This window comes from Mesoplodon bidens (genome assembly GCF_964165515.1).
Source record: "Mesoplodon bidens genome assembly, chromosome: 3".
Taxonomy (NCBI): Eukaryota; Metazoa; Chordata; class Mammalia; order Artiodactyla; family Ziphiidae; genus Mesoplodon; species Mesoplodon bidens.
In genome coordinates, this window is record NC_138178.1 from 5255744 (window position 1) to 5278885 (window position 23142).

The following is a 23142-nucleotide window of genomic DNA, read 5'->3' on the forward strand; positions in this document are numbered from 1 at the left end:
ATTGGGGTGCATGTCCCTTTTTGAATTACGGTTTTCTCAGGGTATCCCTAAACGCGTCTTCCTTCCCTCCCCCGCATCTCCGCAGGTGAATTTTCAGTTGCTCTCTTCCTCTCATCAAATACAAAATACTGTTACAAAAATGCATTTCCCCCTTTTCAAAAGGTTAGAGTAGCAACTATTTGCCCCTACATGGCTACAATCACTTAGATGATTGTATTAATACAACCTGGCATTTTCTTTGATTATAGTATGAAAGATGTCTAAATGTTTCACTTCATTGCCTTGTTCAGGGAATTTTAGGAATCACAGAGTAGAAAACTTATTCTGTTCTTTTTAGGTTACCTTGGAAAGGGATGTCAGGTGGGTTTACCCGTGGTCTTCATCAAAGATAACCTCCGCTTTATGGCTTCACACCTTCATGGAAATCAAGCTTGAATTCATCCAGCAGAAGTGCTGGAGTCCTGGGGTCTTGAGCTGTGGGAGGTGGAGAAAGCTGTATTGTGTCCCCCCTGGCTTTTGGAGCCATGAATTCTAGCAATGTATGCCCTCTGTCCTTAACCAGTCCCTGTCTCACAATGACACAAGACTTCCCAGTACACAGACGCTGTGTGTGTGTTTGTATATATGCCATTAGCAACCTCTGTTCCTTATGTGAAGCTCTGTTCCTCTATTACATTCCTCCCTCTGGATATGAATTTTCTGATTATATCCTCTTTGCTTATGTAAGGATTATTGTACTTAAAAAAAATCTGGAAAAAGAAAAGCAAAAAAGTCCTCCAAACTCTCAATAATGAATAACAAGATCTACCTCCTCAGGAAAATCTCTGCCAAACCTGAATTATTCAAATGGTAATGATTAACCCATAATGCTTTTTCATTCTACTCAAGGATAATCGCAATCATTGTAGTAATGAGCATAGAGAACAAACGTCTGGATTGTGTTCCCTGAGTCAAGACCACACTGCATTCAAAAAGGTCAGTTTATCGCAGTAGTGGATTTGGTAATTCACTAGGAGGTAATGCATTTTCCATGAAATGAGCAAATGAATAGTTTTAAACTTACATCAATTTCCATAATTATTTTATGTGATCCTTCATGGAAAATGAATAGACAATTGGAACAATATTGTATTGTTCAGACATTTTGTAGAAAATCACAAAAATTGGCATATGTAAATGTACCTTTCAAGCAATGTGAGTTCCCTGAAAAAGAGAATGAGTTAAGTGTCATAAAGGTTGAGAGAGATCATTATATTCACAGATGTTTCCATTAATGACTAAAAACACAGATTAATTCTACAGTATTCTGTTTTAAACTGATGTGAAAATGAAAAGGGACCAAAGAAAGCACCAAAGCCACATTGAAGCTATAAAATGAGATGGGAGCTAGAATACAGGGTATGAGAATCTTGCCATTCTTCCTCCAAGGCACCTCTTCATGTCAACCCTCTCTCCCTATTCTCATGACTCCTACACTGATCCAGCCCTCCAGATAAGTTCAGCTGGCCTACTGGAAATTTCACGTAAGGATTATTTAACTCAAGATACAAGAGCAGCTCCCCATTAAATAAATAAATTAAATCAAAATTCTTCAACCGGCCACTTAAGGCCCTTCATCAATGCTGCCACCTTTACCCAACCACCTCTCTCCAAAATGACCCTCCTGGATTTGCAGAACCACTACAGTATACCCAGACTGGGTTTAGGACCTCTTTTTCAGTTTGGTTCATGCTATTTTCCTAAAAGCATGTTAGTATGCATTTTGTCTCGTGTGTCTTACCCATCTTTATAATGTTGCCTTATCACAGTGCTCTAGATTGGTACATATGCCTTTATTGCAAGCCAGAGAAAGTCGTGAATTTTACTTCTTTGAATTTCCCTCATTGTTGAGGATGTCCTATGTCTGCAGTAAATGCTTATTAAGACTGTAAAACCATGGGATTTAGATGAAACTAGTAGGAATGAAAAATAAACCTTGGTATATAAAATAAGTTATAGGGATTATATTAATACAGAATTGAGGTGCTCTCCAAGAATTTGGAAAAAAAAGATGGAAAACAAGGGGCTAAATAAAGTCTACACACTTAGCATTAAAATTTCCAGCAAACTTTCCTTATCCAGGTAGAAAACTGGTGTATTTTTTTTTCTGAAGAAATTCTATGTCCCCAGGGGAAAAAATATCTTCAAAAATTGACAGTTGGTGTTCCCCCAATGGAACTGTCAGCTTGTCATTCAACCACCCATGATAAAGTTTGCTAGTTACAAACACCGTCCATCACACAGAGCTTATCATCCACTCTTTAGTGTCTTATTATTAAATTTAAATGAACACATAAGGATAAATAGATATTTGAGGAGAGCCTCTGATATGAAAGAGAAAGATCTAAACAAGCAAACAGAAGAAGAAGAACTTAGAGAAATCAGAGACCATGCAGTAAACTTCAAAAAGCAGCTATAATATTTTTAGAGTAATAGGAGAAGATGTTACAACACAAAATAAGAATGAGGTTTTTTTTGTTTTGTTTTGTTTTTTTGCGGTACGCGGGCCTCTCACTGTTGGGGCCTCTCCCGCTGCGGAGCACAGGCTCTGGACGCACAGGCTCAGCGGCCACGGCTCACGGACCCAGCCGCTCCACGGCATGTGGGATCTTCCCAGACTGGGCACGAACCCGCATCCCCTGCATCGGCAGGCGGACTCCCAATCACTGCGCCACCAGGGAAGCCCAAGAATGAGTTTTTGAAATTAAAAATATAATGCCAAAAATTTTAAAAATCAATATACATTTTAAAAGATAACAAAAGTTTCTCAGTAGAACAAAAGAAGATAAAGAAATAGGAAATAGAAAAGGAAGTTATGGAAAATTAGAAGACCAATCTAAGAAAAAATAGAAAAATAGAAGTACAGATGCACTTGTGGAGACCATGTGACTCTCTTCTGGAGTGAGCGTGCCTTCACCCCCTGGGTCAGGAAGAGAGGGTCTGTGTAAAATGTAGATGTGGATTCTGTAGGTCTGAGGTTGAACCTGAGATTTTTGCATTTCTGACAAGCTCCTGGGTAAAGTCTGTGTTGGGTCCATGGACCACACTTTGAGTGGCACGGCTGTGGTCCAGGCCATCTCTGGATCTTCCCTGCACCCTCCACTGATATCTAAACCATGTGCAGAGTGGGGCCTTGAAGCAGCGGGGCAGGCCGGGGGCGGGGTGGGGAGGAGGTGAATATTCCTCAGATCTCTGTGCACCCAGATCTGAACTCTTCTCTTTTCTCCAGAACCTCCTTCCCTTAAGTATTCTGTCTTATCCAGTTATTGACACCTCTATCCTTCCAATTTCTCAAGCAGGGAGCCTGAGCATCACTTCCCTCCTCTCTCTTAACTGCCCCGACCTATGTTTCTGTAGATCCTGTTTCCTAAATACCTCTCTCACTGTCTCCTGGTCTCTCTGCCACTGCCGCAAACAAGGCCTCCGCAGGTCACACCTTAGCTGTACCACAACGTCCTCACTACCTCTGGGTCTGAGACTTGGCTCTGCAGGGATGCTTGTAAAATGCAAACATGACCTCCTATCTAAAATACCCTCATAAGTCTCCATTATTTAAAAATAAAATAAGATCTAAACTCATTCAAATAACATTTCCTGGTCCTACTGGACCTGACTTCCTTTCCCTTTAAAAAATGTCATCTCCCACAAACACACACCGTTGCAGCCACGTTTAGCTCTTTTGTAACTGGAAAGCTTTGGATGTGCCATTTTCTCTGTCTGAGACTCCCAACCCCCCTACTTTGCCTGGAGAACTCCTATACATTCTGTAAGACTCAGCTGGCTCTTGGGAAGCCTGCATTGCCCTTCCCAGGCAGAGGTAGTTCTGTTCTCTATTGCTTTTGTTGTGTTTTTGTTTTCGTCCTTATCAACATTCTGATTACAGTGATGCCTTCTTACCCAGCAATTCCCCTCATGTGAACTTCTAGTATACTGGAATTTACTTTCATATATACTTTTGATGACCACAGAATTTTCCTCTCTGAACTGTGAGTCACTCATGAATTTCACTTGTGCATTGTGCTGGGGATTATTAGAAATGTTGGGAGCTGAGGATTCAAGTAGAAAAAGGAGGTGAAGTGAATGGTACAGAAGAAGCAGGGGGTGTACAAAGAGGTCTTAGAAAAGTTAAAGGAAGAAGAAAGGAGAAGATAATTCTGATTCTTTTTTGTAAGGAGGGAAGGAGGAAGAGAAGGGAGCTGATACTTCTGTAAGAAGAGCTAAGAAGCTGGGAGGGAGAGGAGGGAGGAAGGTGACACCAGGGGGCAGGGTTGGGAGCAGAGGTCAGCAGGCCATGCATTATTGATTAGTAACACGCTGCCCATGTAGATGGAGAAGTAGAGAGAACCCTAACTCCACGCACCATGTGTAACGTCTGCAACAAAGCAAAACACATTGACGTGCACCTTGTAGATGCCAAAGGCTGGAAACCAAGAGTGCAACAGACCTCTTGACAAACTTAAGATGTGTAAATATCATGGATATTATTAGTGTTCTGAATTAATAATTTTATTTTAATGAATGCAAAAAAAACACAAAAAAACGTGTATTAACGGCATTCTTAGGTGTACTCTTACACTCGGTCCCCTCCCATGGAGCAGCTCCTAGAGCAAACCCTCCCTTTCTCTGTTTTCTCAGCTCCATCTCGAGGAAGAGTTTGTTCCCTTTGGGTTGCCTGCTCTTGGAGACTCTAGGATTTAAATCTAATCTTGCTTTCCACCCATCCGTGTGGAGTTCTTCCTTGCTTCCTGGCACCACCTTGCCTGGTTCTCAGACATCAGTTTACTTTTGCCTCACATCCCCAGCTGCAGGTCAGATGTCCCCTTCCTCACTCAAAGTCCTCAATGCATGTCTCTGTTCTGAAATCCTCTTCCATAAAAGGGGAGATTAGACACCCCTGATATTCCTGGTGCCCATGGTTTTTAAGTCAACTGTGGATTCTTCTATCGTTTCTTACTTTAAGAAACCCAAGTTCAAGTGTAGAAGAGGAAGGAGGGTTATACTTACTTACATGATAACTGCAGTTTACATTTAGTGGACACTTATCAAATGCCAAAGACCGGATGTGTTAAACATTTTGTATACTTTCAGTGCTGTTATTATTATCTTTCTGCTGATGAAGAAACAGGGCCACATGGTCAGAAAGTGATGGAGCTGGATTTTGAACCCACATGAATGATCTTCCCTAGACCTGACTTTGGAGGGGAAAATCTGCAACGTATTCCACTTTGTATTCCTACCATTTTGTAGAATGGCTAATATGTAAAGAGCACATGAAGAATCTTTGTGGAATGCATTCTGAATTAGGGAGGAAATGGGAGCTTTGCCAGCCAATGAAAGACAGGATTTCAGGTCAATAGAACATTTATTCTGGGAAAAGGAGAGAGGAGAATATTCACCTTCTAAGTCTGAGGTCATGGATTCTAAAACTATCTTAATTTGTCTTTGCTGAAGAAATTCCAAATAAGGCAGGTAAAAAGGATGAGTGATAATGGTGCGGAAACAGAGACTGATTTTTACATTGCTTCCACCGAATCATGTGCAGACTGACTTGTCTATTGATCTCAGCTAGAGTTGAGCGGGTGGGCTGGATATAAAATTCCCTAACTCGTCATTCCAAAGTCAGTCAGACCTTGAAAGCATATTTCTTTCTTTTCCTTCTAGCACGAGGGACAATTAGGAATTGGATGGCTAGATTGGGAGCAGAGAAATTATCTTTACTTTGTTTAATAATAAACACATTAGTAACACAGGAAAATTCTGTTAAAAAAAGTAAATTCTTACTGAAATCATGCTGGAAACATCTTTTATTGCACTTAACAAATTTGCTGAGTGCAAGTAACCTTTAAGAAAATAGAATCATGAAAATAGTTATGTTCAAAGCTCAGAGTTAGAATTGCCCTTTGTGTTGGAGGATTCTAACCCATCCTATTTTATCCTATTCTTAAAGTTGACAAATATTTCACGAAGACAAGATTTCCTTCCACCCCCCGTACCAAACTGTTAAGCTTTTAAACAAAGCTTGAACTAATGAAACTTTAAAAAAATGTATTCAACTTGAAATACATTGTGGTATGACACCTGTTTCTTAAAACGAATAACAGAATAACAAAAAACTCATCAGTTGACTTCAGTATCACCTCAAGAAAATAGCAGCTTGCCAGCTAGTTTTGCTAGTTTTGTTCTTGTGGTTGAATAGAACAGATGTAAAACAGTGTTACATCTCTCCATAATGTCAAGTTGCAGAGCCTATTTAAGGGTGTAATTTTTAAGTTCAATGGTATTACATACCTTCATACTGTTGTGCAACCATCACCACTATCTATCTCCAGAACTTTTTTTCATCTTTCCAAAGTGAAACTCTGTACCCATTAAACAATAACTTACCATTCTCCCCACCCCGCATCTCTGGAAACCACCATTCTACTTTCTGTCTTTAGGTTCTTCATATAAGTGGAATCATGCAGTATTTGCCCTTTTGTGATTGGCTTATTTCACTTAGCCTAATGTCTTCAAGGTTCATCCACGTTGTAGCATATGTCAGAGTTTCCTTCCTTCTTAAGGCTGAATAATATTCCATGATATGCATGCAACACATTTTGTTTTTCCATTCATATTGGTCAGTGAACACTTGGCTTGCTTCCATGTAATGCTGCTATGAACTTAGTTGTACAAATATCTCTTTCAGTCCCTGTTTTCCATTCTTTCGTGTATATACCCAGAAGTAGAATTCCTGGATCATATGGCAATTCTATGTTGAATTTTTTGAGCAACTGCCACTGTTTTACAGTACCTGTACCATTTTACATTCTCACCAACAGTGTACAAGGGTTCCGATTTTTTCACATCCTCACCCAGTACTTACTATTTTCTGCTTTTTTTTTTTTTTTTTTTTTTTGCGGTACGCGGGCCTCTCACTGTTGTGGCCTCTCCCGTTGTGGAGCACAGGCTCCGGACGGGCAGGCTCAGTGGCCATGGATCATGGGCCCAGCCGCTCCGCGGCATGTGGGATCCTCCCAGACTGGGGCACAAACCCGTGTCCCCTGCATTGGCAGGTGGACTCTCAACCACTACGCCACCAGGGAAGCCCTATTTTCTGCTTTTGTTTGATAGTAGCCATCCTATGAGTGTGAAGTGGTGTCTCATTGTGGTTCTGATTTGTATTTCCCTGGTGATTAGTGATGTTGGGTATCTTTTCATGTGTTGTTTGGCTATTTGAATATCTCCTCTGAAGAAATGTCGATTTTCTTTGCCCATTTCTTAATTGGTTTATTTGTTTTTTTGCTGTTGAGTTGTAGGAGTTCTTTACATATTCTGCATATTAACCTCTTCTCATATATATGATTTGCAAATTTTTTCCCATTCTTCGAGTTGCCTTTTCACTCTGTTGATAGTGTCCTTTAATATACAAAAGTTTTTCATTTTGAAGCAGTCCAGTTTATCTATTCTTCTTCTCTTTTGTTCCTTGTGCTCTTGGAGTCACATCAAAGAAATCATTGCGGAATCCAATGTGATGAAGCTTCCCCCTATGTTTTTTTCCTAAGAATGTTATGGTTTTATCTCCTGTATTTAGGTATTTGGTTCATTTTGAGTTAGTTTTTCTATATAATATAAAGTCAGGGTCCAACTTTATCCTTTTGCGTGTGGATATCCAATTTTCCCAGAAGCATTTGTTGAAAGGTGGCTACTTCTTAAGCAAGAATTGTTTTAGTGGATGTTTCCAAAGTAATTTCTTACCATTTCAAAGGTCAAACAGATAATGATTAAGTTGTGCATCACTTAGAAGTAGATTTTGACCTCTCACAAGTTGAAGAGTCCTGAAGATCTAAGATCATTTACATCCCTCAGGAAGAAGAAATAATGTAGCCTTCTAGGGCAAAGAAGGAAGATCTGAAAACTGCAGGACATCCCACTGGTCAAAGTACATCTGCCTGGTTTGCTTTCTCCAAACTGCCACACTCAGTTGGGTAGAGCAGCCTCCCTCCTACCTGACAACCTTGGAGGTTGGTGAGGAAGATGTCCTCACTTTTTCTTTGGAGTTTGGTTATTTTATTGACATTTGCTGAATCATATGGTGAAGCTGGAGGACTTGCGCTGCAGAGACAAAAAAGAAATACTGACCTCCAACAGTAAGTAGACACATGGATTATTTCTGCTGATGGACTAGGGTGGTTCCTCATCAGTTTTCACAAATAACCAGGTAAGCAAAGGTGTAATTTTTCTTGAGGAAAACAATGATGTTAAAAACAGATAGGGAAAAACAGTTGTATTGCTGTATGGAAGTATCTTTTTATACACAAACTTTTCATTTATCATTTTGCAAATTAGGCAAGCATAAAATTACTAGGAGATATCTCCAGGAAATTTGCGAAGAAAGAAATGGCAGATGAGCGGGAGAATTTGGTTGAGTTGACCACAAAGCAAAGGTGTATGCAGTCTGTAGTTATTCGCTGAGAAACTTTGTTCTTTAGACTTAAAAACTATATGCCATAATTACTGATACATTCTCTGGCTTGGATTATGCAGGCCTCGAATGACTGCAGAGAGAGGAAATTTAGTGTTTCTTACTGGATCAGCTCAAAACATTGAATTTAGAACTGGATCCCTGGGAAAAATTAAATTAAATGATGAAGACCTTGGCGAATGTTTACATCAGGTAATACACTGGAAATGCATTGAAGTAGTTTTGTATATTTGTATATGGTTACTTGATTGAACAGGCCTATGTTTTTTTAAATTTATTTTATTATTATTTTTTATACAGCAGGTTCTTATTAGCTATCTATTTTATACACATCAATGTATATATGTCAGTCCCAATCTCCCAATTCATCACACCACCACCACCACCCCCTGCCACTTTCCCCCCTTGGTGTCCATACATTTGTTCTCTACATCTGTGTCTCTATATCTGCCTTGCAAACCAGTTCATCTGTACCATTTTTCTAGATTCCACGTATATGAGTTAATGTATAACATTTGTTTTTCTCTTTCTGACATACTTCACTCTATATGACAGTCTCTAGCTCCATCCACGTCTCTACAAATGACCCAATTTTGTTCCTTCTTATGGCTGAGTAATATTCCATTGTATATATGTACCACATCTGTATCCATTCATCTGTCAATGGGCATTTAGGTTGCTTCCATGACCTGGCTATTGTAAATAGTGCTGCAATGAGCATTGGGGTGCATGTGTCTTTCTGAATTATGGTTTTCTCAGGATATATGCCCAGTAGTGGGATTGCTGGGTGATATGGTAGTTCTAGTTTTAGTTTTTTAAGGAACCTCCAAACTGTTCTCCATAGTGGCTGTATCAACTTACATTCCCACCAACAGTGCAAGAGTGTTCCCTTTTCTCCACACCCTCTCCAGCATTTATTGTTTGTAGATTTTCTGATGATGCCCATTCTAACTGGTGTGAGAAAGAGGCCTATGTTAATGTGTGCTTTGAATCTTTAGCACAGGGAACATAATCGGAGGTGAAACAAGTCCTTGGAAAGAACAGTGTCCTAGGGTTAATGAGGGGCACAGGTAATAATACTAGCAGGAAGCGGCTCACTGTGTAGGCTTCTTTACTCTAGTCCACAGAAGGTGCAGGGGGTGATAGTGGGGCCCCTTTACAAGGGGGCCGAGGATGGAGAGGGACCATAGAACGTGGTAGATGTGACCGGTTTACGTTTGCCACACAACAGAATTGGCCAGTTATTCTCCTGTCTTATTGAATGTTTTCAGTGCTCATTATTTTCTACATCATGCAGGCCTATAAGTCATAATGTTAGAAGTTGGTATTTAGAACTTATTATGGGCTATCCACTGTGCTCAGCACTTTATGTGCATTGTCTCCTCTAACCCTCACAGCTGTCCTATGAGGTTGGCATTATCCAAAACAACCTACAGATTTAATGCAATCCCTAGAGAGGTTGGCATTATGATTACCCCTTCAGTAAGGGAGGTAGAGGAACCCTGCAGCAACCTGTCCAAGGACATACATTAAATGGCTGAGCCAAGATGTAAAACCTGAACAGTCTCATTCCAAGCCAGGCCTCTTTACATGCATCCTGAAGTGTTATTATGGGAAAATATGCAGATGGAAAATTCCTTGATATATTGTTACTGAAAGGGTAAATGGAATGATGCCACGGCCATTTTAGTCCAATGCTTATTATATGTGGCATTGTTCTGGTTTTTCTAATAATGGGCAAGGTCTCAGGGCTTAAAATAGAATACTACTCAAATTTTTAAAATGTTATTCTTATATACATGATTTTTTCACTAGCATTCTCTTCCTCCTCCTTTTTCTTCTCCTCCTTTTTAAAATTAGATCCAGAAAAACAAAGATGATATTACAAACTTAAAAAGAGGTGCAGTTGGTCTGCCTCAGAATATTTCTAGTCAAATCCACCAGCTTGATTCCAAGGTGAGTCTGACCTCCACATCCTCAGAGCAAATGGGTTCTCCTTAATTCAACTTTATAAATAATTCTTTTTCAGAAGATATACCAAATTTGTATCCTCTTTAGAAATGTAGTGTTGTGATCGTGGGCTTTTCGGTTCAATGACCCAGCTCTAGTAGAGGGTGTAGAGGTGGTGATGGACCGTGGTTGGAAGTTCTGTGACCAGAGCTTGTGGTGTAAGTCGGCTTTGCTCACGTGCTGATAGCACAAGGTGGATGGATCACTGTCACTTAGGAAAATTCCCAGGGTCACCATGCACAGAGATTCAATGAAACAACTTATCATTGGGTTGTACTTCTTTTTTTTTTTTTTTGCGGTACGCGGGCCTCTCACTGCTGTGGCCTCTCCCGTTGCGGAGCACAGGCTCCAGACGCGCAGGCTCAGCAGCCATGGCTCACGGGCCCAGCTGCTCCGCGGCACGTGAGATCTTCTCGGACTGGGGCACGAACCCGTGTCCCCTGAATTGGCAGGGGGACTCTCAACCACTGCGCCACCAGGGAAGCCCTGGGTTGTACTTCTTAAAAAAAAAAAAAAAAAATGCCATGGAAGAGAGTAGGAAGGATGGGAAGCCTGGAGGGGAGAGAAAAGAGGAGGGAAAAGACAATAAGAAAAGGAACAAACAGATAAAGTAAGTCCCCAGCAGAAGGTATTAGGAAAATATGTCACAGGATAACATTACATGTGACATGCCTTTGAACCAGCTAACGGATGTTTTCTCCTCCCCACTGCTAGCTCGTGGATCTTGAGAGAAAATTTCAAAGGTTACAGCAGGTAAGTCCCGTAACTACTAGATAGCCAACATCTTTCATTGAAAATACACTAGAATCATGGATGGAGCTGGTATTCTTAAGGTGGATGGAGAATCAATATCAAGGCCTTTGCTTTTCCCATGATTTAATTCTCATCACAGTTAAAAAAACTTTTTATTGGAGGATAGTTGATTTACAATGTTTTGTTAGTCTCTGCTGTACAGCAAAGTGAATCAGTTATGCATATACATATATCCACTCTTTTTTAGATTCTTCTCCCATATAGGTCATTACAGACTATTGAGTAGAGTTCCCTGTGCTCTACAGCAGGTCCTTATTAGTTATCTATTTTATATATAGTCGTGTGTATATGTCAATCCCAATCTCCCAATTTATCCCTCCCCCCACCTTTTCCTCCTGGTAACCATAAGATTGTTTTCTACATCTGTGACTCTCTGTTTTGTAAATCAGTTCATTTAATTCTCATAACAAGTCATGCTTCCCAGGACACAGATGAAGCAAAGCGAGCCTCAGAGAGATGAAGGTCACTGGGCATGTGAAGTCCTCTGACTCTAAGTTTAGCCGTCCATGTGCTCTTCCTCTGCTGCTGGCACTTTTTAACCGTGCAACTTTAGGCTGAAGCTGGTCAGCTCGTGACCACCCACCTTGCTGATTCTGGCATCCAGGGCTCGGTTTTCAAAGGCCTTACATTTTCTCTAACATTAAACTTAGAAGTCTAGGATGTATCTCAAAATATTCCAAATCTTCTTAAAAGTGTATTTGCTGGTAATTAAATCGGAACAATTTATTAGAATAAACCTTCCATAACTTTACTACATGCTTGTAAACTAGTCCTTGTAATTTTAGACTTCTTATCCCTTTTGTAGGGAGCTGACATTTTTGAGACTTTCATGGGAGCTGTAAGCTTCCACACAGAGAAATGCATAGAAGGTCTCCATATTTTAAATTGTGAATAAAAGCAAGGGAATTCCAGGTTAAGAATCCCTGCTCTAATATTCTTGGTCTGTTTTTGATTATGCTTCAAATGTTGTCCTCTACTTTGGTGTTTTAAATTTGGTGAACAAGTTCGTGTATTCTTTTTGCTGGCTTTGGTAATAAATTGCCCCATTCAGCCTTTATCTTTTTATGGAGTAGTTGAGGAATTAAAAATGAGCAAGGCACAGCACGAGAGTTTTCAGTCTCCTAGAGTGCTTCTTCATTCCTACCAAAGGTCAAGAACTGGAGGCCACGGTCCAGTTAGCTCAGACTGTCCTCCCTTTGCCCATCCGCCCGGGAAGAGTTTTTAATGATTTAGGAATGGAAGTGCCTTCATGCCTTTGGATGGGTCAAGTGCTCTCTGGGCCCCACAGTCCCCCGAGTTCCCTATTGTCTTCCTCCTGACCGCTTACGGATTCCATTTCCTGCTGGGCCCCCTGGGGCTTTTGAGTTTTTAATCCTCAGTGTTGTCTTGTGTGCCAGAAAAAACTCTAAATGAGTTTGTGGTTAATTTTTAATAGTATCCTGTGATGAACGGAGCTAATTGTGGTACTAGCACAAAGATAGACAGAATAATAGAAGAAAACAGAGCCCAGAAAGAGACCCCCAAATGTATGGGCACCTGACTGATTACAAAGGTGGAGAGAGAATGGGCTTTGCACTAAACGGTGCTGAGTCAGCCTGCCCTCCTCTGCTCTCAGTTTCATCGGCAAACGGAGGGAACAGACTTCATTTTCTCTCTGAGTCACCAAATATTTCTTTTAAATGTGAAGAATAATTTGCCCCTATTTTAATTTTTAAAACAGAATTAGACAAAGATTAGGTGAAATGAACGGGATAGCTTTCCTTGCATAATCACTTGTCCTCTCTAAAGAAGTTTCCTCTGCCCCCAAAGGCATTACAAATCTTACAAGACTGGAACTGGTAGCTGACATAGGGTAAGATTCCCCAGGTTCTATAGACAAAGGCAGGTCTGTCTGTGACTCTGGTCTGAAAGCAGTCATGTGAGCACGAGACTGGAGGGTGTATCTAAACCACAGGCCACATTTCCAATAAAGGGTCTTGGAGTGAAAAGAGTTCAGTTATCTTAACCCGGGGGAGGAGGGGTGGCAGCAAAAGATGATCATATTTCAAACGCTTATCTGGAGGTACCAAAGATAAGAACAACAGCAAAAGAACCGGCACAGGAGAAACGTCCATGGGATTCCCACACCTGAAGTCTTGACCCTTGTCCACCAACGTACATTTGTCAGGTGAACAATATGCTTTTCCAAAGAGTAGAGTGAGAAGCCTCGCCTGTCACTCATGCCTCATCCCATCCCTGGTTAAATGCACGTTAATAGTGAAGGAATATGAATAGGACTGATGATAGCGAACGCTTTGTTTTCTCATAAGAGAGTTGATATGAAGAAGAAATTAAGTAATGGATTTAAAGTCTGGAGGAAGACCCTCCACTGATCAGGAGTAAAATGTAGTTTTATATACATACCTGCTCTGAAACATGGAAAGCACAATTGTCTCGCTGACCATCCCATCTTTGTTTCAGACACACGACAGAAAGGTCTGCAGCAGCAATCCGTGCCAGCACGGCGGAACCTGCCTCAATCTCCAGGATTCCTTTTTTTGTATCTGTCCCTCACAGTGGAAGGTGAGTCACTTGGTCTTTGGTTAAAAATGATGGTGAGTCAGCATCGGCGGTTTCCTTGGAGTCCTTCAGACATATTTAATTCTGCATCCAAGTTTTCTAGGATTCTGTGGTCTCCTGAATCAGAATGAATGACACCACATATGCCAAAATCCAAACAGCGGCAGGCATGATTCTATCACCCACTGAATACTAAGCCATCTTAAGGAGGGTTCACTGGATTGGATACTACATGTTATTCTAGCTAGCATGAATTTAAATCGGTCAGCCTTGAAAGTACTAAACAAATCCCGATATAGCCTGTACATTTTCCTGCCCTTTTCTATTAATGATGAAAACGTTCCTGACATGTGCATTAAAAAGAAATTTTGTGCCTATTCCCAGGCAGAGCTCCATAGTGAAATGAGGGTTAGTCTGTATAAGGGTTCTTCTCGTGTGACTGGTATGATCTGTGAAGAGCTCTTTGTCTCTGTTGGGCCATTACCTGAGTTCCAGAGGAACGAGGACTGGAGATCAGTCTCAATTTTAATGTGTTTGGCTTGACCGAGGATTTCCTTCCTCTCCGTGTTTAAATCCTTCATCGTGTTCTGTGAGGACTGGCCCCGGATGCCTCTGTGACCTGCGACCCCTGACTTTGTTCTTTGTCTGAACGCAGGGTCCTCTGTGCTCCGTTGACGTTAACGAATGTGAGATTTACTCAGGAACACCCTTGGGCTGCCAGAATGGAGCCACGTGTATAAATACAGCCGGAAGTTACAGGTAACCTTTTTCTTTCCTTTTTTTTTTTAAAAACCAGTAAGTATTTATTTTTCATACTCACAGGTCTGCATATTAGCCACGGTGGCTCCACCTCATTTCGGTTTGGTCTGCAGGTCTCATTCTTAGGCGTGGGCTGGAGGTGTCCCAGCTGCCTGAGAAATGTCCTTCTCATGGCCAAGGTCAAAAGCCCCCAGAGCGTTAAACAGAAATATGTAAAGTCTCCTAAAGCTTTAGCTCAAAACTGTCACTTTTGCCTGTTTTTTTGGTTTTTAAAAAAAAAATATTAGGGTATGTTTTTGAAGGGGTAAGACATCCCCTGGTTACAAGTGTCCAAGATTAAGTATCTGTATTACCAACAACATTAGGTGCTCCCTGGGGAAGTCACGTGGTGCTTATTTAACATGCACGTAGCTATTTACTTAGATGGAAAAAAGCTTGTGTGACCTCAGCTCTCACCCCATGAAGAAATCCTTTCTCTGGAGTCTCTGAGGCACGGGAAGGAGGCCACCGTGGCTGGGGTAGGGTGAGGATGGCCCGGGGCAAGAGGAGGCCGAAGGGTTAGTAGGAGTCACAGCTTCAGAGCGGCAGCCACTGTGGAGCCGTGCGTAGAAGAGGGAGGGACCCCCCCCCACACACACACACACATACCAGCGAGCCCCTGCTGCCCTCATTCCACCGAACAGAGCTGACAGATCACATCGGGACATCTCTCCACTCAAGCGCTAAGTGCAGTGTTAGCCGTAACCAGAGCAGAGATGGAACCGAGGTTTTCTTCACACGTTAGCGCTCACGGTCTTTCTTCAGTCGGCCATCGGGCCCTCACCACAATCGTCAGGCCTCCCCCATCTTCTCTTCTGATTGCCTCTGCCACATGGCTCGTCTACAGCATGGTCCTGCTCCACTCGGGCTTCGCCCTCTGCAGGAAAACTTCCCTGCCCTTACGAAGCCGACTTAGGCATCCCGATGCGTCCATGTTCCCATCAAACTCTAGGAGTATCGGTCTTTAAAGCTACACCTGCTGATGCACTATCTTGTTAAAGAATCAAGTCCAAAAATATATGGCAGATCAATGTCAAACTGTTTCTGTAGTTTCTTAAAAATCACTTTAAGAAAACCTCAGACCTCTAGACATTATCTTTCCCTGTAGTTTGCTGGATCTCCTATATTCTGTGATTATTAAAAGATAAAGAGGGCTTCCCTGGTGGCGCAGTGGTTTAGAGTCCGCCTGCCGATGCAGGGGACACGGGTTCGTGCCCCTATCCCGGAAGATCCCACATGCCGCGGAGCGGCTGGGCCCGTGAGCCATGGCCGCGGAGCCTGTGTGTCCGGAGCCTGTGCTCCGCAACGGGAGAGGCCACAGCAGTGAGAGGCCCGCGTACAGCAAAAAAAAAAAAAAAAAAAAAAAAAAGATAAAGAAATCGGTTCTGTTATGACAGAATCTCTGGGTGTGACCTCACTGGAGTAAAGGGCAATTATTTACTCTCTCGCTAGTATCCCTGATGTCTTGTCCTTCAATTCCCTTGTGACGATCCATTCTGACCTTTCCAGCAAAAATGAGCACAGTAATTTTGGTTTTGGCCTTGTCATCTGTTAACACACTGTTTTCTCAAAAAGCAACCACAATCTTCCTCTTTTTCGTTTAGTTGATCCTTTTGTTCTCTTGACCTGATCTTAAAAATTTTTGCTCATTGCAAGTTACAAACTTAACTCATTCAGACTTCTGGTGGATGTGTCTGTGAGTTTAAATGTCATGCACATTGTACCGCCTGTGATGTAAATGAACTATTACATTAGTAAAGGGCCTTTTGCTCTCTGGATTTTGTTTCTCATTTAAAGGAACCCCCTGATCCCTGCTTTTATAAACATTCAAGCTTGGGCCAGATCCAGATCCATTATCTCCTCATTTCTGTTTATGGGCATTTATCAATGAGAATTGCTGCTTGCAGATATCAGTGGCAAATGACTCCTAGCACTAATGGTTCCCGCCTTCTTGTTATTGAGGAATGTCCTGGAGGTTAGTTCTCACTCTTGGTCTTCTGTTATCATCGCTGTCTTCTGGAGTCTTGCAAGTCAACACAATAACAAATGTGTGCAGCAGGGAGGGGAGACCCATAGACAAGCCAAAATCGTTTTCTGCCCCCAGGACAAATTTGTATTTTTACCCCTGCAAAATGGAAAAGAAAAGAAAAATTTTAACACAAGTATTTGTGGCATGTCAGAGGTTAATTTTTCCAGATACAAATGAGAAGGAGGGAGTGGGGCGGGGGGAGGGAGGGCCATTGTATTTGTTGAGAGCTGCCTAAATGGCAGATTCACCTTGATAGGGCAGCACCGAATTATTTTCTCTTGCACCGTCCTATCAAAGAAAGCCCAAGGGCTGATTGTGCTGACCCTGGGGATGGCTTTGGTTTCTAGTTTCTGCACTTCATAGCTTTGCTGGAGTACGCTAGGGAGCACAGCACTTCACTCTGGTTTCTTCTTGCTGTGGGGATGGTTTATGAAGCCTCACGAATTCCACTTGATTATCTATGACCTAAATACTCGCATTCAGGCATATGATAAAGTCTTTTTGAAGGAATAAAAGAGCACATCGAAAAAGGTACATGAGCATAAGATTAAACGCTTGCTTTGTGGAATCCATGTGGAATGAAACAAAGATCCTTTAGCTATTTTCTCGAGTTCTACTAATTACATGAGGTGAAATCCTTGTTAATCAGTAGCTTCCCTGAGACTAGAAACCCCTTCTGGAAACTTCTATGGGCAGTTGATGGAGGCAAACTTGAGACCCTGTCGAATAATCTGGATATGCAGACGTGTCTGTGGTGAGCAGATTTTGCTCTGGATTTGCAGCCTTCTTCAGTCTCTGACTCTTAGAGCCCACTTACTTGAGGGAGACAAAGGAGTCTTTATTTAAGGGGCTTAATAATTTTTAATTATAAAGACCTTTGAAAGACAAAGCGCTATGCAAATACTAATTCATTGGAAGCCCCATTTCACAGAAAAATTTCTGGTAAAAATTCTTTCTTGGAGTAATGAAAGTAGAGCAAGAAAAACCATCGTCTGTTCCCCCGACTCCTGTGGCTCGTGGTCTTGTCCCAAGTGCTCAGACAGCTAACAGGTAATACTTTGCCACTTCTCAATACTGTTATTGCCTCTTTATTCTGAAGAAGTGATTCCTGTTGTTTCCTGCTGACTATGAGTTTAAGACAGTCCATGGGATCCACATCTGCCATATGCATGGACGGTGCATGTTATATACTTCAGGCTCAGATCTAGAAGGCTTCATAGGGCAAAAAAAAAAAAAAAAAAAAAAGCTGAGTTTGTTGTTTGTTTTTTCTCCAAGAACACAATGGAGTTTATCATATTTTATTTTACTTATTTCCATTCTTATCACTGGTAGATTTTAAAACAGGCAGAGCTTACGATGGAGGATCATCTGGTTTTAGCTCAGATGGTAGTTAGGTATTAAACGTATTACCTCTTTTAGTTAGTCAGTTATATTAATATTGAACCATGGACTCTAGCACAAGTTAAACTATGACCGTGAAAATATATGTGACCTCGTCTCAATTGCCAAATGCACTTGCAGCATTTTTGAAGATGGAAAAGCCTAGTTTTTTTCTGCTGGGACCAAATTAGCAACAGAAGGTCGCTACAAAAGTGACTTCTTCAGGGAGGCATATAATTCACTACTCTTTTTCCTTAAGGGTGTATCCAGACACCTTGAGAATATACATTTTGCATGCAAACACTGTTATGTTAAAAAGACATGTAAAAATGGAAAGTCTTCAACTAACTGTCCCTTTCAGAACATGGGAATGCGATGTGGAAAAACAATAGTACAGGAATAACACTGACCTACGTTTTAATTCATCTTCTGCCAATTGCTAATTCTGTGCCTTGGGCAATTTGAACCTTGCCAGTAAAATGGGATTAAAAATAGTTGTCTTTGAGGATCATAGTAAGGAAATTGCTCTTGTATTTGGCTTCCTTCCTCCCCTTAGGCTTTCTTCTTCTCGTTATCTAAACTTAATGAAAGTATACTTTGTAGCTCATTAGGGAAGTGCTGTAGGATTAAAATATACTTTTCTCCAAATGACAATAGCAAGGGAGAAGGAAGAGAGAGGATTTAACTGCAGCTCTTCTCAAATTTCAAGTCCTTTTCCAATAGTAAAGCACTTAGTGATAAGATAAATGCACAGTTTCCTGAGCACTTCCTACAGGAAAATGCCTTTAGACCCCAAGGTGAAAATAGTGTTCATAGATTGGCACTTATATTTTACAAGAAACAGAGGCAGAGGGAGTTCTTATTACATGGTCTAAGGTGAAGAGTTAACAGGAAGGGTCAAGATTTAAACCTACGCAGTCTTGTCCCATGGGTTCCTGAATACTCAGACTTCTCATACATCATAGACTCAGAAAGCTAGTAATAGTTGGTTTAAAGATTAAAAAAAATTTCTTTTGGTGGGTCGAGGTGCTGGTAAAATAAACTTTTAGCCAGGAAGCCACCTGGATCAGATCCTCAAATGTGTGCAAGAGATGGTCCAAAGTCCTGCCATCTTCAAGAGTCTAATTAAATTGTCTGAAAGAATATTCTGTGTAAGGCTGGGAGCGTGAAGAGGAAAGGGAAGAGAATATGAGAGGGGGAGTATGGAAAAAGAGAGATGAGAAGAAGATAAATAGCTATGGATAAGGAATGAATAACTGAATTTCTTTTTAAGTTTAATCATGTATTGCTATCAACCTATGACCTTAATGAGAAAGGCAACCTTGGAATGCTCAGAAGTGTAATTTGTTAATGGAACAGGTTTTACAGAATTATATATTGATGTTGCAAATTGCATGGGCCATACTTATACCAAAAAAGGATTTATCTGAAATTCAAATTTTAAGCCAGGCATCCTGTATCTTTATTTGCTAGGTCTCGCAACCCCACATATGAGTGCCTGAATGGTATTCACCATACTCTTACTCTCCATCTGCGGCCACATTCGTTGGTCTCTTTCTTCCTTAGAACCCACTCGAAGGTGCCACCACAACAGTTGTTTCTGGGGCCTCCACGGCTACACAGAGTTCTGTGCCCAGAGTGTGGCTCCTAGAGCTTCTCCAACAGCCAAGCTCCCCTTTCCCTCACGGCCAATCACACATTTGCTTTTATCCGTGGACATCAGCTGAGCTCTCTGTGCCTCAGCACGGATCGTTAAAAGAGCTTCTTGGGCTTCCCAGGTGGCGTGGTGGTTGAGACTCCGCCTGCCGATGCAGGGGACACGGGTTCGTGCCCCGGTCTGGGAAGATCACACATGCCGCGGAGCGGCTGGGCCCGTGAGCCATGGCCGCTGAGCCTGCGCATCCGGAGCCTGTGCTCCGCAACGGGAGAGGCCACAGCAGTGAGAGGCCCGCGTACCGCAAAAAAAAAAAAAAAAAAAAAAGAGCTTCTTTACCAGGTAGAGTGGCCCCTTTTCCAGAACACTCAGACACTAGTTCACGGTCCATGGCCACACAGGTCCTCCTCGTACCTTGACTCTGCCCTCGGCCCCAATGGCCAGCATGGCTCAAGTCAGGCAAACAGTGCCCTGTGGGCCTGGCTCTCGCTCCATCAGCTGTGCTCAGACGTGTGTAAAGAAGTGTAGCTCTATGATTCCTCTACCTCCCCCACCCACTTCCCCCAGCCACCATCTCACACCGTCCACATTCCCTCTGAAGCTGCAGAACAGATATAAAACTACCTCAGCAACTTTAAGATTACGATAGCTTAAAATGACTTTCCTGATTTGATTATTACTGAACTGAAGTCTCATGACAAAACACCCACGGCTAGTTTAGGTAATATGTGATAACTACATCTTGTGAGCTACAATGTGCCAATGAAAGAAATGTTGCTATGTTAACTCCCGTCTTATGGATAGAAATGTTGCCCTTGTACTAGAATCATCATCATCATCGACTCTGAGATGTGGATATACCACTGTCTGTGAGGTTATGCAAGCCTAGAGAATATTCGGGCATTTATCCATTCAGTCAAGGTCACCTGTGCTTACTGGCGGGTCCAGCTGGATGGACTGTGGACGGCTGCGATGATCTCTCCCTTTACCATCCTGATGAACTCCATCCCCCTTAGTTTATAGACGGCTGACCTTTGAAAGCACTGTTTGATGTCCCGATAGCAGAAGAATTTACGGTGGTAGTCGTGCCCTCACACCCCGTAGTTGAGATGAGATAACACAGTTAGTCAACCTGCCACTTACAGAAGAGCACAGTGACTTTCTCCCAGGACGCCAGCCAGCAAATCTGGTTCGCTGGTTTATGACTCCACGTGAAGATCACTGACCTGCAGTCGGAATTACTGCTATTTGTTTATTGATGCTAAGAAACAGGTCCTGACATTGTGCTCTGTGTGACCGACAGTTGTCTCTGCTCGCCGGAGACCCACGGCCCCCAGTGTGCCTCCAAATACAATGACTGTGAGGGGGGTTCCCAGGTGCGCTGTGTCCACGGCATCTGCGAGGATCTGGTGCGAGTGCAGGCTGGAGAGGTGGGTGTCTTCCGGAGTGGGACCCCTCGGGAGAGGCCTGGGTATTAGTTCCTCGCTCTGCGTGGCTGTGTACAAGCAGGACCCTGTGGGGCTGCAGAGGGGAGCCACGTCCTGCCCTTAAGCCGGCCTCAGATGAGGAAGGCTGTGACCGTTGTGTATAAATAAACAGAAAACGGGACCCAGAGGTTGATTTCGTTATATAAATCCGAGCATTTTTTTTTATGATTCATCCATGAATCTCGCTGTGAGACATGACCTTCTCTTGGCCTTGTGAGTTTTAACGGTGACAAGACATGGCGACACAAAAGGCCTGCCCTTGTTTGCAGCATTCAATTTTAAGGAGTCTGGATTTTTCTGGCCCCTGAGCCCCTGTGACTGCTGCAGACTCCACTTCCCTGAGTGTCCTCTGTGCTCTGGGTCCTAGTGACCTTGATTCCTGGCCTTCAAGGTCTCCCAGCCCTGGCCCACTTGGCCTTGCTGGAGACCTTCCGGTCCTTATTTTTAGTTCTATTTTTTTCTGCCCATGTGATGGAAAATGGTTCCCTTCCAGCCATGGTGGGAGGGGTCGTGGTGGGTGGACCCTTCAAAAAGGAAACAGACAGAATTGATTTTCCAAAGTCTGTGCCTACATGGGTGTTTTTCCCTCTAAAAGCAGAGCAGGCTGAGTTGATTGACTTTAATTATATTGACTTACAGCTCTTGATTGTTGTTACTCTTTCCCAGGCATCTCTGGGGGCAAATGACAGGTTTCCCTTATTCTAAAATAAAGCTGTTTCTCTTTTTTTCATGGTCTGGTCTAAATGCTTAATCATATGGGAAGAAAAAGAGAAGCCACTCGATGGGCCTCATGGAAATGAACGTTAGAGGAAAAATCAGCTGTGGGCTCGGTGAGATTTTCAAAGGCTTTTCATGCTCATTTTTCTTGATTGCTTTTCTTCACACCCTTGTCGTCCTGCCAGCCCAAGTACAGCTGCCTCTGCGATGCCGGGTGGACGGCCCCGTCGAACAGCATGGCCTGCACGCTGGATAGAGACGAGTGCAGCCTCTGGCCTTCACCTTGCTCAGCGCTTGTGCAGTGTTTCAACACGCCGGGCTCCTTCTATTGTGGCGCCTGTCCTGCAGGTATATGGACGTGTCCCCACCCGGCCAGAGATGCCTGGCAGCCAGGCAAAACACCAGAACCAAGTTCCTTCCACTGCCGAGGGATAAGCATGCTGTTTTCAGGACGGCTTCCGGTCCAGTTTCATGTCCTGATTCACTAAATCCCACTCCAGACCATCTTACTGCTGCAACAATTCAACAAAAGAAATGGGGGGGTTTGTCCCAAAGTGTGCCAGACTCAAATTTCGGGGCCGGGGTTAGCCATAGAGTTTGGGAGGTCAAACATTTTGCTGCTATGGCTGTGAACTGATTAGACTTGAGATCAAAAGACACGTGCTCTGGTCCCGCCTTTCATATGAACCAGATGACTGTAGACTTGGGCAAACTGAATTCTGCCTGTGTTCACTGGAGCCCAGTAGTCCTCGCCCGGGTGTGTCGTTAGAAGACCCTGGGGCCTGGCTGTAAATAGGGCCATCCAGCTCCATCACAGACCCACAGAGACCGAACCTCCAGGGGAGGTCCCTGAGAATGTGGACTCAGGGCTCAGAGACTGCCTGGGTTTGAGTCAAAGCTTCATTTCTTACTGTGAGATCATCCTCCTCCCTTCAAGGCATGCTTGCGGAGCACCTACTGTGAGCTGAGCACTGATCTGGGCGCACTGGTAAGCAATCGACCAGACCCCAGAGCGTTTACAAGGCCCGTCTGCACTCCTTGGGTGTTCTTAGAAAGCGGAACCCAAGAAGAATATAATAACTGCAGCTATTCCTTATGAGAATGTCATTAAGGCACTGTGCTAGGCAATTTCTAATTCATGCAGCTACAACAGAAACGAGAAGTGGTAGGAATTAGTATTATTCCCATTTTGAAA

The 23142-nt window shown here is 42.7% G+C and overlaps 1 protein-coding gene across 1 annotated transcript in view; it reads left to right on the top strand.

Annotated features, from left to right (window-relative positions):
* The first annotated feature begins 7930 nt into the window (after window positions 1-7930).
* Window positions 7931-23142, top strand: part of CUBN (cubilin) — a 276297-nt gene continuing 261085 nt past the window's right edge. Inside the window, exons 1-8 of the mRNA XM_081230089.1 lie at window positions 7931-8165; window positions 8563-8692; window positions 10361-10456; window positions 11225-11263; window positions 13784-13885; window positions 14538-14641; window positions 21047-21173; window positions 22133-22295. Coding sequence (XP_081086215.1) covers window positions 8053-8165; window positions 8563-8692; window positions 10361-10456; window positions 11225-11263; window positions 13784-13885; window positions 14538-14641; window positions 21047-21173; window positions 22133-22295 — 874 coding nt within the window. The 5' untranslated portion in view covers window positions 7931-8052. The remainder of the gene's footprint in view (window positions 8166-8562; window positions 8693-10360; window positions 10457-11224; window positions 11264-13783; window positions 13886-14537; window positions 14642-21046; window positions 21174-22132; window positions 22296-23142) is intronic.